The following is a 12,793-nucleotide window of genomic DNA, read 5'->3' as shown; positions in this document are numbered from 1 at the left end:
AAATAACAGAAAGATGCCATAGCGTACAACTTATCCAAAGCATATACACAGGGGAGACCAATTCTGGCTGTTTCCTTTTCTTCTGCCAGCCTTTCTTAGGATATTATTGATGTTCCTCTTGCTGGTGGATACAGTGAGAATTATCTTTATACCAAGAAAAAGTCGGGTAGTCAGTTACTGAATGGCCTGAAATCACAGATAAAGTATTACTAATTGCATGGTAGAACGATCAGAGAGAGTATCAAGTCAATCTGAGCTCTTGTGATAATCACTGCTAAAATTGCAGCAAATGCTGCAAAGTTCATTAGTAGTCTTAACAGCTTTAACAAGGGGAAGAACAGACAAACTATATAATTTCTTCTTGGTAGAATTTTGCCACGTCTATTGTCAGTGCTGTTGGACTGAACCAAAGGTATAACACTTCTTACTCACCCTAAACTGCATTGGGATGTGTGTTATGTATGTACCTTTAATATCTCTGCATGGTGCCACTTTACTTTCCACCACAGATGGTTCTCCTTGTGCCCTGTAAAATGAGAAAGTGTTTGGAGGGACACATCCCTACCTGTCAGGTCAGCATTCGGCCACCAGCCAAGCTCACAGGCTTTACATGTGAATTCGTCCTGAACAAACTCATTCTCCTTGCAAGCAGTACAAATCCAGCAGCAACTCACTTCTCCTTTCCTGATCACCTGTAATGCAAAATACATCCTCAGCTATGATCCTCTCTAAGAAAACACAGAAGCACCCCCTGCAAATATGTACCACATACAATGTTTGAAATATGACAGGATTCCTGTGTATGCCAGGAATCTCACACAATTAGAAAACATGAATCCTGATACTGTATCTACCCCTAAGTATTAAAATTTGTGCTTAGGAATTCAAGGATAATCTCTGGGGACAACTCTATTTTGTTTTAAGGAGAACAGCTCTGAGATAAAAGTACAAAACCATTTTCCCTTTGGTAGAGAGGCATGGTGAGTGTTGTATTTTCAATCAAACTTTAGAAAAGGCTTAATCTGAGAGTTGGTTCAGGTCAGGACAAGTAGCTCAGCCTACGCTTAATATCTGTTGCATAGTAAAAAGCAGTAAACAAAGTCAAAGGTTAGAATAAAGAGTGATTCATGCATATACATATATATGTATATATACACAGAAGCACACTCACACACATAAATTCCAATTTACATTAAAGTCTCTTTGGGGCTCAATACAATAGTGTAAATAGAAATTCAAATAAGAATAAATTAAAAAAATATACTGCTAAAAGGATGTAATGGATCTTAGTAGAAAATAAAACCAAAATACAGTGACCAAGAGCATGCTTCGGAACAGCTGTTTTGGAGACAAATGTCCCTGAAAGCTGTATCTTTCTCTGCTGTGAAGGCTGATAAGTGTAATGATCCAATGTTGAAAAGATGGTTTCCTTGTCTTGACTCCTAGTTTCATTATGCTGAGGCTGAAAGAAAGACTAAGGATACCTGCAGCTCATGGGGCTCCAACAAAGACTGGCTGTGTTTCCCAGAAAGGAAGAATCCAGTCTTCTCTCCAGGATCTTCCTATCCATCTAAATGCAGAGCTAAGTGCAGTAGTGAAATACAGAATGTTTGTTTTATTGAATGCTGGCTTTGTAGGCTTTTTTTGTTAACATTTCCTCATGCAGTCTGTGGAGAGACTCCAATAGACTTCAACGGGAGCCGAAGCTGGCATTTTGTATGCATTGTGTTTACATATACACACATACACAAACTGCACAATCCCCAAAACAGGAAAAAGATGTTTTGGAGGGTAGTAAATACTGATAATGTTTCCCCTCCAAGACTGTTGGAGTATGTCATGATGCCTTTGCCAAATCATCAATCACTTATTGTTTTGAGTAGCAATATAGAATTTAAAAGCTGCATATGTGCTTATTAAATGAAATTAGAAAGGAAGGTCTGCTCTAAGGTGATTTTCCTGAGTGGGCTTCTTACCATTTTAAACTTACTGCATCCATAGCATTTTGATAGTGGTGGAACATGTCTTTCTGTTATCTAGACATGGCAGGTGGCAAATTATTTGTAGCTTGATATAAATGCTACTGTTTGGTAAACACAGAGTGATTTCATTTGTGTTTCCATACCTCCTGTTGTGAACATGAGATACAAATAGGTTTTGAGGGTTTTTTTTCCTTTTTCTTGCAGGTGTTATTGCTGGAACAAAATACTGGATTCCCATGGGACACATTATTTTCAGGATCAGCCCCCAAGTGAATCACAGCCACTGGATGTTGTAGGCAATGACTAAGTGAAAATTTTGTTCTTTCTCGCATAAGATGAAATTCAAATCTTGTCACACTAGAAGATTCTGCATCACCACAAAAGGCAATTTTAGAAAACACAGGTCTGTATATGGGATTGTAAGAGTAAGATATTAATGTAGGAGTCTTTCTATTCTTTTGGCTTTCCTGAAGTAAAGGAAATTCTATCCCTTGGCTTGAAAGAAGTTTGACTGCGTTTAAGGAAGAAACACTGACTGGTTATTCACATTTCTGTAGCAGAAAGTGTATGAGGCACACCTTAATCTGGCCCTTCAAGCAAGGCTCACTGCACACCGATCGGACCATCCCACTCTTGTTCATCTGAATCCTGTAGTCATCGATGTTGAGCACTCCCTCATGCCAGGTCCCAATGAGGACGTAATCATAGCGGTTGGGCTCTATGTACTGCAGGTTCATGATGTCATACCTGCAAGGGGAAACAAGAGAAAGCAAGTCACATGAAGGATAAAAATTACTGTGACCTTCTCCTTCTGCCTCCCTAAGTAGCCATGTCATCCCTTAACAGCAGGGACTAGAGTTTCATGGAAACACCAAATGCTGTAGGTTTTGCAGCAGGATCATGGGAACTGACAGCTCTTGTTGCCACACAATTACTGATTGCCTGCCCCGCTCACATAAAGCTGTGGATAAAGCGTTATGTGTCCAGGAAGAACTGCATGTCAAAGACAGTAGGCTCTGTTAAAGATGCACATGTAGAACTATCTGTATGCTGTATTTTTCATCCATTTTTCAAGATGTCTTTAACATTCACTCGGTGCCTGCATACAGATTGGTTGCAGTCCAGCTCCTGCTGGGACCTCTAAAGTAATCATCAGAAATGCTCAAACAGAACTGGGATGCCATAAGTTAACTGTAAGCACTAGTTCAACTATTTATATTACCCAGCCCTGTGAGACTGTCAGAAAAAGTTAGCAACCCAGGCACAAAATTTACTTCCCCTCTCTAGGTAAGTAGGAGAGAACTTCCCAAGGCTAATGTAAAGGAGGCATAAAACACTGCTACAATAAACATTCAGCTTCCCTGCCTCCATCATTACCCTCCATGCATTGAGCCTGATGGGTGCACATCCCTTACTGCTAATTATTCTGCTCCACCTTGAACCCACAGAATGTGTCTTGTGCAAAGCAGTGATTAAGTGTGGTGATTTTTTAGTAGGAAATAAGCAAGAATGGGAGAATGACTATTGGAGAATGCACAGAGAGGAAGAACCACAAAAGAGACTGGACCTACAGACAGGCATCTTAAGATGAGAAGGGGTAGGGCTTTGTTTAAAAAAGGACAGGAGAAAGAGGGCTGCAAACCAGAAATCAGCATTGGAGCTGAAAATTGCAAAGCATCCTCTGTTCTCCAAGCCTGGGAGTTACTGCCTTGTTTTTCTCTACTAGTTTTTCTCAGTCTCTGGGGAAAAAATTATTTTGTTTATAATGCATATTGCTAATCTGTATGTGCATTAGGAATGAAAGGTAAGCAAAGTATGACCTATAAATAAAACTGCGATGCTTGGTCATGGGCAAATAGTGAGACATATCCATTTCTTTCTTTTCCCTGCTGAGGTTCAAACATGCAAAATTTCAACTCTCTCTGCACTTCACAGGGCAAAGAGGTGCTAGAATTACTCTTTACATGTCTGTTTTTCTTCATTGAGTCTTTAGGATCTTTCTAGTTAAATATGATTTAAAGAAGTGCATATTTATGGCTGTATTCAGACCTCAGTCTTGAAAATATGCATGCTCAGACAATGTCAGTGCCACTGCAGAGCTCCACTGAACCACGGACTCTTGCCACTGAGTTCAATGGAGGTCTAAGCAGAAGGCAGCTCCATTGGTTGGCAACTGTCCACTAATTAAGGAGGTGCTTAGAAAGGGGATAAATTTCAAATTCATTAGGAAACAATTCCTTCTCATATCCCAGCTCTTGCAAAGGGAGAACATTAAAAAAGGAATGCTGTTTTCAGGATTCAGAATAGCAGAATCAGAGTAGCAAGAAGCAATAAGAGCCAGGCACTTTATAAAGTAAATATAAGCAGGAGTGCACATGTCTTCCCAGCAAGAAGAACCTACTGGGATTTTAGTGTGACCTTGTATTAGACTAATACAAAATCAGTTACTCTGGGCTGGAAAATTAATTCCAGCCCAGGAAGGGGAATAAAAGATTACTAAAACCTCACATAACCTTAGTGGAATTTTGGAGCCTGCACAGATTGTTTTCATTTTTGCAAAAATATATTACAAGGCAAAGAGTGGCATTAATGCATTATCAATCAAGAGTTGGCAATTTCAGGGATATAATTTTACGTAGAAAGCCATTCCTATGTTTTCTTTAAATAATGTTCCCTTTTCTATCACTTATCTGTCAAAGAATAAAGTATGCATACTAAAAGCTCTTACACAGTCTTGCATATGACAAGTTATAGTACAATGTTTGCAGTTTTGCTACGCAGCTTGAATTTTAAGTGGAGAAATGTGATCTAACAAATACACTTGGTATATGGAGACATGCATAAGTTCTTTATCATTTTCTTCTTTTCCTTAATGAAAAATTTCTGCTTTGAGTAAGGATGAGTTCAGTGCTGAAATACCTCCCCCCATCCCCTCACTCACACACATACACCTTTAACAGTTTTGTGCTGGGTCCAAGCTAAAAAATAGTTTCCTGAAATAAGTGGGTTTGACAAGAGTTTTGAAGCTCTAAGAGAGCAAGGACCATGGAGGCAACTGGATTTAACACACATATGACAGCATTTACAGAAGCCATGGAAACATTCTGCATGCAAGAAAATGAACCTGTCTTTTAATATAAGGGCAAGCTCTCCAGTATATTGGGAAATGGTGTGACCAAACAGGTTCCTTGTGAGGTGAGCCAGACCATGAGCCAGCTGATCACAAGCCCACTCTTACTCTGGTTAGTCTGAGCTGAAGTTACCTTTCTCCATAATACCAAACTGGATGTAAGTTTTGCTGTCCTGGAAGGCAGCATGGAAAACAGCAATGCTGGGATGTAACTGGCCAAAACAACCACTCATGGAGCCAAACTCCAAAACAACTTCATACGTTTGATGCATATTCCTCTATATACTATATAAGTTTGAAGTCTTTGCATTATGCATTTGATAATTTACTCAAAGCATTGGAGTTTGCATATCTGAAGCCAGAACAGCTGCTGGAGATTTTTAAGTAGATAGAGTTATGGGGGTCTCTGTCCAAGTCTAGTTAGGGTAAAATGAACAACAACATTTCTGTTAGCTTGTGAACCTCAACATTTCACCCAATATCAGACGTCCATTGTAGGGGCTGAAAGTTCTCCTGCCCATTGTCACATAGTTTTTTATGGTCAGAGGCCTATGCAAATTGTTTGTCCTTGAGAGGTAAGTCTCTTCATACCTGCCATAAGCTAAAAGTAGGCAGTTACCCTAGAACAGACAAGAGCTCGAAATGGATCTGCCCCCTGCCCCTTGCACAGGCCCAGAGAAGGATGTGATGTTGACTACTGCATCCCTCACACCTTCTCCAGTCATTTCTGGGAATGTGAGTGATAAGATTACTATTGGGAAAGGAAATAGGAGGTACTCAATGAAAGTAAAAAGCACAGCAATTTTACTAACATGTTCTTAATAACAGTATAGCAAGCACATACAGCTGTTGATTTTCCAGAGCTACAACCACAACATTTTTCCCAAAGGCAGTGCAGTCAGTTAAGTGACTGCATTTGTGCCCTTCTGATAAAGCTCCTCTTCACATTTCTGCATAAAGGTTCAAAAGAAAGATTCTGCACAGAAGAAATAAACTTTTGAAAAAGTGCTTCATGTTTTCTAATCTCATTTTGATAAAAGCTTGAAACCATAAATTGAGTGTGAGACAGAAGAAGAGTTTTATCTAAACAAATGGTTAAGATCTGATGAAGCTGTAAGGGGTTCAAAACAGGAAATTATGTGTCAGGAGAACATAACTGCAGACATCTCTATCTGCTGTATCCATGATGATTGTAACTTGTGAGAACAAGCTCCTAGTCAACTGCTCAAAGAAACTCATAGATTTTAAAAATAAAGTATGAAGAAGGTTGCTGCCTTCTGAGAAGGAATATTGATTTTTTCCATCTTGCGAAGTTGATTTGTTCACATGATATAGTAACATATTACAAAAAAGCTTTTTACAGATTTGTGTGACTTTCTTGCACTGGCATAGAAAAGCTAAAAAACTAGGAAATTTCAGATCTGGGTCTCTTTGCTGTATTTAGGTGTTGTATGTGGTGTTTATCTTTTCATTTTGCTGAGATACAAAAGCTCTTTTGGCTGTGGATACAGAGGTATGGTCTGTTCATCTGCAAGGCACTCATCCATAATGAGATTTTGCATGTGGAGACATGGAAACCTGAGGGCTAATCTGGAGCTAAATAAAATTTTGCCTGGGCATAAACTACTGCTGGTGTTTAAAGATCTGGTGGACTGTACAGATAACATTTCATATACACATCACCATTCTCTGATATGCTATTGCCCATGTCATAAATGTCACAGGCTGATACGAGGATTACAGCATGAATAGCAAAAAAATTAATTGAACTTTCCTGACCAAACTTGCTGACTCTAGCTGTGAAAATATAAATGTGGAACAACAACAACAACAAAAAACCCCTTTACCTAAAATAACCCACCAAATTCTAAATAGGCTGGGGATTCAAGAGAAATGAACCTTGCTATAGATCAAAATGATGGATGGAATAAATTCTACCATCCTGACCTACTCAGAGAAATACCTTGATATAAACCCTCCTATATTTTGAATTCAGGAACTGTTCATTCTAATTCTATGCTTGGTACTGATGAAAGCTGCAGAAATGCTCTCAGGTGACAAGACAATAAATAAAATTTGGGTCAAAACTGGAAAATTACACCTAAACATCAAACCAAATAACTAACAGGCAGACAATGCAGCATATGCAAAGCTGGAGTAATGCTTTTACGGTGATAAACAGTGTGTAATAAACTTAAAGCTACATTAAGCAGTAATTTATCTGTATTTTCTAAATGATATGTGCAAAGGTTTGATTTATGCATTTGTGTCAATGTGTTTGACTGTAAGGGACTTGCTTGCCTCTACTTTCAAAGTCTGACCTAGTTCATTGATATCTTTGACTAAAAAAATCTGAAGTATACAATGCTCAACAAGAAAAACTGAACAGCTTTTTATTACTATATAAGTGTAACAAGCTGATTAAATGTATATACTCTTTAAATATAGCAAGTGATGCAAATAGCACATCTTAAAAATTTGTTCAGTTTTGCTAATAAAGGTTAGCAATAGAGATAAGAGTTGCTTTAAGGCCACTATGTCTTATGAATACTCTTCGAAGGCATATGCCAGACTTCAAACACTTGTTTGTTCCAGAGCGCTCTTTGTGCAGTGTTGGCACTCAGATGCATTTATGCAATAAGCCCAAAGAGGGAGTGAGAGAGTCTTTTATAACACTTTAATAACTCAGTAGGAAAACTAACTTCAGTGAAGTAACCCCTGAGTAGGTTTCAGTTAATAACAGATTGTGTATTTCAGCAGCTGAATTAAACTTCTTTATTAAAAAAAAAAAAATATATATCCATCTGGGAGGTATCACACATAAAATAGATGAACAGAGCCCATAGAACTAAGTGAAGAGGAAAATACTTCTGTCTGCTGGCTCCTGTAAGAGAAGCAAATGTGACGTCCAAGTCCACAAATTTGCTTTCTCACCCATTGCTCGGGTACCTACTGTGTCTGCTAGGGAGGGGTAGACAGCAGCAGCTACCACAGCTGGAATTTACCAGGCCCCAAATGAGTGAAACACAGTACCTTCTGAGAAATAAAAAAAATATTTCTCCTACTCTACTCAGACCTATCTTTAAACTCCGGGACAGCCAATATTATTTGGAGTGAAGCAAGTTAAGAAGAACGCATAGGAGTTCAGCAAGCAGAACTAGTCTCTGGCAAGGATGCAGTGCTATGTCCCGGGGGCACTTGGAGCAGCAGAGCTACAGTTGGGAAAGGATGTACTCTACAGCTGTACTTTCAAAACCTGAGCAAGCAAATGCTTCATTAAATTCCAATCACTTGTATTAGGCTTAACACATATTAAAATGCTGGTGCTGAGCCCCAGTTGTACCTCAGACACCAGAAGTCTGTGAGATACAAGGTTGGTCCTCTCCTGAAACACTAGAAATTTTACAGGCTGTACTGTAGTTCCCGTCCTCATATGAGCTGTAGCTATCAATATTTCATGTGTGGTATACCAGTGTTATTCCTGCCTATTGGTAAAACTAATCCAGATAACTCCGTTTATGTCTCACGGTATACATGCTGTATGCTTCAGCAAAACAGTCAAAGAAATCTGCATCACCAAACCTCAGCAACATTCCCACTTCCCAACATCTGGTTTAATTAGTTGAGCTGAAACATCTCTTTACCTTCCAGGGGCATCTCCCTTTTCATCAAACCAAACTTCTTCTCCAGAAACACCAATGAATGAGGATTTGAGGAGGAACTCCAAGAGCTTGCTGCCATCAATTGGCTTCATAGCATCACAAAGCCCAACATGTCCAGGGCAAAGGGAATGGTGCATATTTTGTAGTCCATGAGCCATAGCATATATAGCATTGATGACAAACCCCATTTTACTGTCCTGCACATAATTTTCTTCTAGGCTCTCATTGCCTACAATAGTAAGAAAAAAAAAGTTGTTATAAACAAAAATGAAATAACATGAAAATACAGAAAAGTGATGAGGGGTTTTCTTATTTCTCTTATAAAGCTTTAGAAACATAAACAAAGTGCCAGCCAGGGATTTTAATTAAATTAAACAAAACAAAACAAAGAACATTTTTTTTTCCTCTAGAAACCTTTACTTCATTGAAAATGAAATGCCTCATGAGAAAGCACCAGTTTAATCAAATTGTCAACTTGAATTTTTTCTTTTTGGAATTTTTACTTGTCATTCCTCAATGTTATTTATGCTAAGAAGGATTAAATGGCCCAGCATTAGAATGATGCATTTCAGCTAGAAAAAAATTTAAAGACAATTCATTTGTAAATTTGACTTTTTGTCACATTTGAAGATTTTTTTTTTAATCTCTTGGTTTTGAGGGCCAAGATAGTAATGTCCCTTTCACTGATAATAAGTAAAAAACCTAGATCAGTATCACTTCTCAAATTATCAGAACTAATAATTTTAACTATAAGTAGTAGTAGGTATGCCAATGTGGGATTGCTGCAGGAAGTCAAATAAAGTTTGTAACACTAAAAGACTTTTTACTTAACTGCAGCATGAGCAGACTGTGAAGTCTCTGTCCATTGATCAGAAACAGTGTGGCAGTGAAGGTTTTCCCCACAGGTAGGTTTTAGCTCTGATCGGCTGCTGCGCAGGCACTGCCAGAGGGTACCATTTGTGGTTACATCTCACATCAGACCCCTCTGGGTGCTGGACTGTTCCCCCGTTTCCCATCATGAGCTGCTGGATGCTGTCAGTGCCGACCCCAAGTCACGGTGGACCCAAAATGCAGGGGTCCTGAGGGAGTGGGAAGAAACCTCCCTGGTTTTGTTTCCTTCCCCCTGAGTCATTCTATCACAATATGCTCCAAACTGCAAGATGCTTTTATCTGTAGATCTCCCACATTACTCGGTGTTTAACAGGCATTCGAAAACCAGTCTCTGTTACTTTGTCTAAGTAACACCTTGTCTACACTTGGGAAGTAGGATGTGTGAGAGACTAGGTGTTAAGTGACACTTCTCAAATCCAGGTTGGAGACGATAGTTGTCATTTTAATATGAAGAAGTTCACTGAACATTTCAAGTTAAAAAACAGTTCCTTCCCCTAATGTAGATATGATGTGGCTTTCAAATACAATCATGAAGACCATCCTTTAATTTATCCTTGGGAAAGGCTCTGATTTGTTAGGTCTTCTCAGCTGCCCTATAATTCAGAAAGGTCAACTGGGGATTCATTAGGAAAACAGAGGTCCCAAAGGGAGGTAAGTCTATGTATCTTTCTCTGGATCTTTTTGCACAGGACATTCATTGCAACTGGGCAAGAAAGTCTTGCTTCAGTAACTGTTTTCCAGATAAGCTGAACATAGCAAACAGTTGTGATGGTGAATTAAAAAAGCCTTGTGAAAATCACATAATCTGACTGAATGAGTTCACATGCTCCTCTCGCTGCCATACATTCACCACCAGCACCACCAAGCAAGGAGCACTGGAGAAATATTTCCCAGAGGCAACGTATCTGCCACTTTCCTTGCAGGAGAAGGTTCACAGTCCCCATTCAACTAGCCTGAAACCAAGGCCTTTCAGATCCATGTTCAGAAACACAGAAAGAATAGAAACCTTACAAGTAAGCTGACAGAATATTTACCCAGGGAAGCAAAGAGTATGCCACCACATTTACCCTCATTTATGTACTGCAACGTATGGCGTTTTCTAGACACCTGTTGTCTGAATATGTCAATGTGTGGTCTGCATATGCTGTCTCTAGGTGTGTTTTATCTGCTGATTAGTCCCTTAGGATTAACACTGTGAATTTATCACTGATTCTGCTTTCTTGTAGATAGAAAATGAATGTGTTCTTCATTCCTATGTGAAAGAGAGGTAGAAAGGCCCTGTGCTCGGCACAGCAGTCCTCTCTTTGTTGTGAAGCTTCTAGACAGCAAAGTCACAGAAGAGATCACAAAATGACTGATAGGACACAGCACTCACTATCAACAGTTTTCTATAATATGCATACCGCCAAAGAGAATAAATATTTGATGATGGGAGGATATGCTTTTGACTAATTAGGAGTGAACATCTAGCTTATGTTGAGGATCCCAGAATACAGACCCACACTGCAGATGTGACTGCCTTAATATCACCTGTACAAATATCTATACTGTAGCAGAAAGCAACATGTGAAAAATCATATGGTAATTAATTGTTTACAGATCAGCAATATAAACAACCCTATGTGTAAATAAGTTATTTTCCAGTAAATCCAGTGTGAGAAGTCATACTTTACCTAAACTTAATTTTCTGCAGTCAAAATCCATTTTATTTCATTTATTTAATTTTCATCATTATAAGTTATCAATATACTTACGCATTTGAGCTTGTAAAAATTCACTTACGACAATCAGTAAGAAATGTGTGGCTTTTTTAAAACAAATGAAATAATGCAATTATGCTCAGCCAGAGACAAAACAGAGGCAACCAATGTTCAATTAAGTTTTCATAGGACAGCTTTTCGATAAATGCAAGAACGATGTTATGTTTGTTATGGCACTTCTCTGTAAAGTTGTATTTTTCCTCAGTAGATCACTGAAATATAACAAAGGGCAAAGCAGAACTCTGGACTGTGAAAGTTATTTTTCCTTCCTTTCATCCTTTGAAAGAAATACCATTGATCTACAAAGACTAATTTGAACACTAGGTTTTATTAACATTAAAAACAGGTAAAATAGGTAAGTATTTTGTTAGCTTTCTTTTTTTTTTTTCTTTTTTTTTTTAGGGACCTTAGCTTTCACTAAGCAAAGAAAAATTGTAAGCCATATGAGTAGTGGATTAATTGAAGTCATTCAAATTAGGTCATTACTGTTTTGAATGACCTTGAATAATTCAGGTGTCCTAAATTTCATACTTAGTTATTTTTGTATTGGATGCAATGCAAATCTGCCTTTAATAATTTCATTTTAATAGTTCCTCAATAGTTTGGGTCATTTTTTTTTCTTATTATAATTTAGATTTTAGTTTTTGTTTCACTCAATCTTAAAGCTGAAAAAGGAGGAGGGTATAACACACATATACTACTAGAAGAAAAAATCAAACAAAAAAATCCCCAAACACCACAACCTGGCTGCACACAACTGAAAAATGCTCCCAAAACTGGTAAAAGCAATGCCTAAGTAGAGGCATTAAATGGCTTTTAACATAATGTGCCTCACATTTACCTAATATTAGCTTCAGCTAGGTACTTAGAAGGGCCTGAATGTAAAGCAACCATGAATTTAGTCTACTGCCTTTGCTGTGAAGTCAGTGCTGGGCTAACAGTGTTCTCAAGAGCAGAGCGGGTACTTGTGCTAATTCCACTTTACAAACTGAAATTAAGAAAAACTATACTATCAGAATTATGGCTAGAAAAGAGTTAACTTCCATGTATAATGTCATGATAGGAAAAGTCTATGTTAATATTCAATAAGAAATAAAGTGCAAAGGAAGACTGAGAGAGCTGGGCCTGTTTACTCTAGAGAAGAGAAGACTAAAAGGGGACCTCAGTAATGTTTATAAATATCTAAAGGGCGGGTGTCAAGAGGATGGGGCCAGACTCTTTTCAGCAGTGGCCAATGGTAGGACAAGGGGCAACGGGCACAAGCTGGAACACAGGAGGTTCCGCTTAAACATGAGGAAAAACTTCTTTACGGTGAGGGTGACAGAGCCCTGGAACAGGCTGCCCAGGGAGGTTGTGGAGTCTCCTTCT

General features: G+C 38.5%; 1 protein-coding gene across 2 annotated transcripts in view; it reads right to left on the bottom strand.

Annotated features, from left to right (window-relative positions):
- The window catches only part of GRM1 (glutamate metabotropic receptor 1), a 146,955-nt gene that overhangs the window by 35,602 nt on the left and 98,560 nt on the right, over positions 1-12,793 (bottom strand). For both annotated transcript variants that reach the window (XM_010164162.1, XM_010164163.1), the window contains exons 3-5: positions 8,757-9,003; positions 2,561-2,729; positions 566-692 (exon numbers count right to left, since the gene is read on the bottom strand). In XM_010164162.1, coding sequence (XP_010162464.1) covers positions 566-692; positions 2,561-2,729; positions 8,757-9,003 — 543 coding nt within the window. The remainder of the gene's footprint in view (positions 1-565; positions 693-2,560; positions 2,730-8,756; positions 9,004-12,793) is intronic.

This window comes from Antrostomus carolinensis, unplaced genomic scaffold (genome assembly GCF_000700745.2).
Source record: "Antrostomus carolinensis isolate BGI_N321 unplaced genomic scaffold, ASM70074v2 scaffold16523, whole genome shotgun sequence".
NCBI classification, from domain to species: domain Eukaryota; kingdom Metazoa; phylum Chordata; class Aves; order Caprimulgiformes; family Caprimulgidae; genus Antrostomus; species Antrostomus carolinensis.
This window is presented reverse-complemented; position numbering and strand designations above follow the sequence as displayed.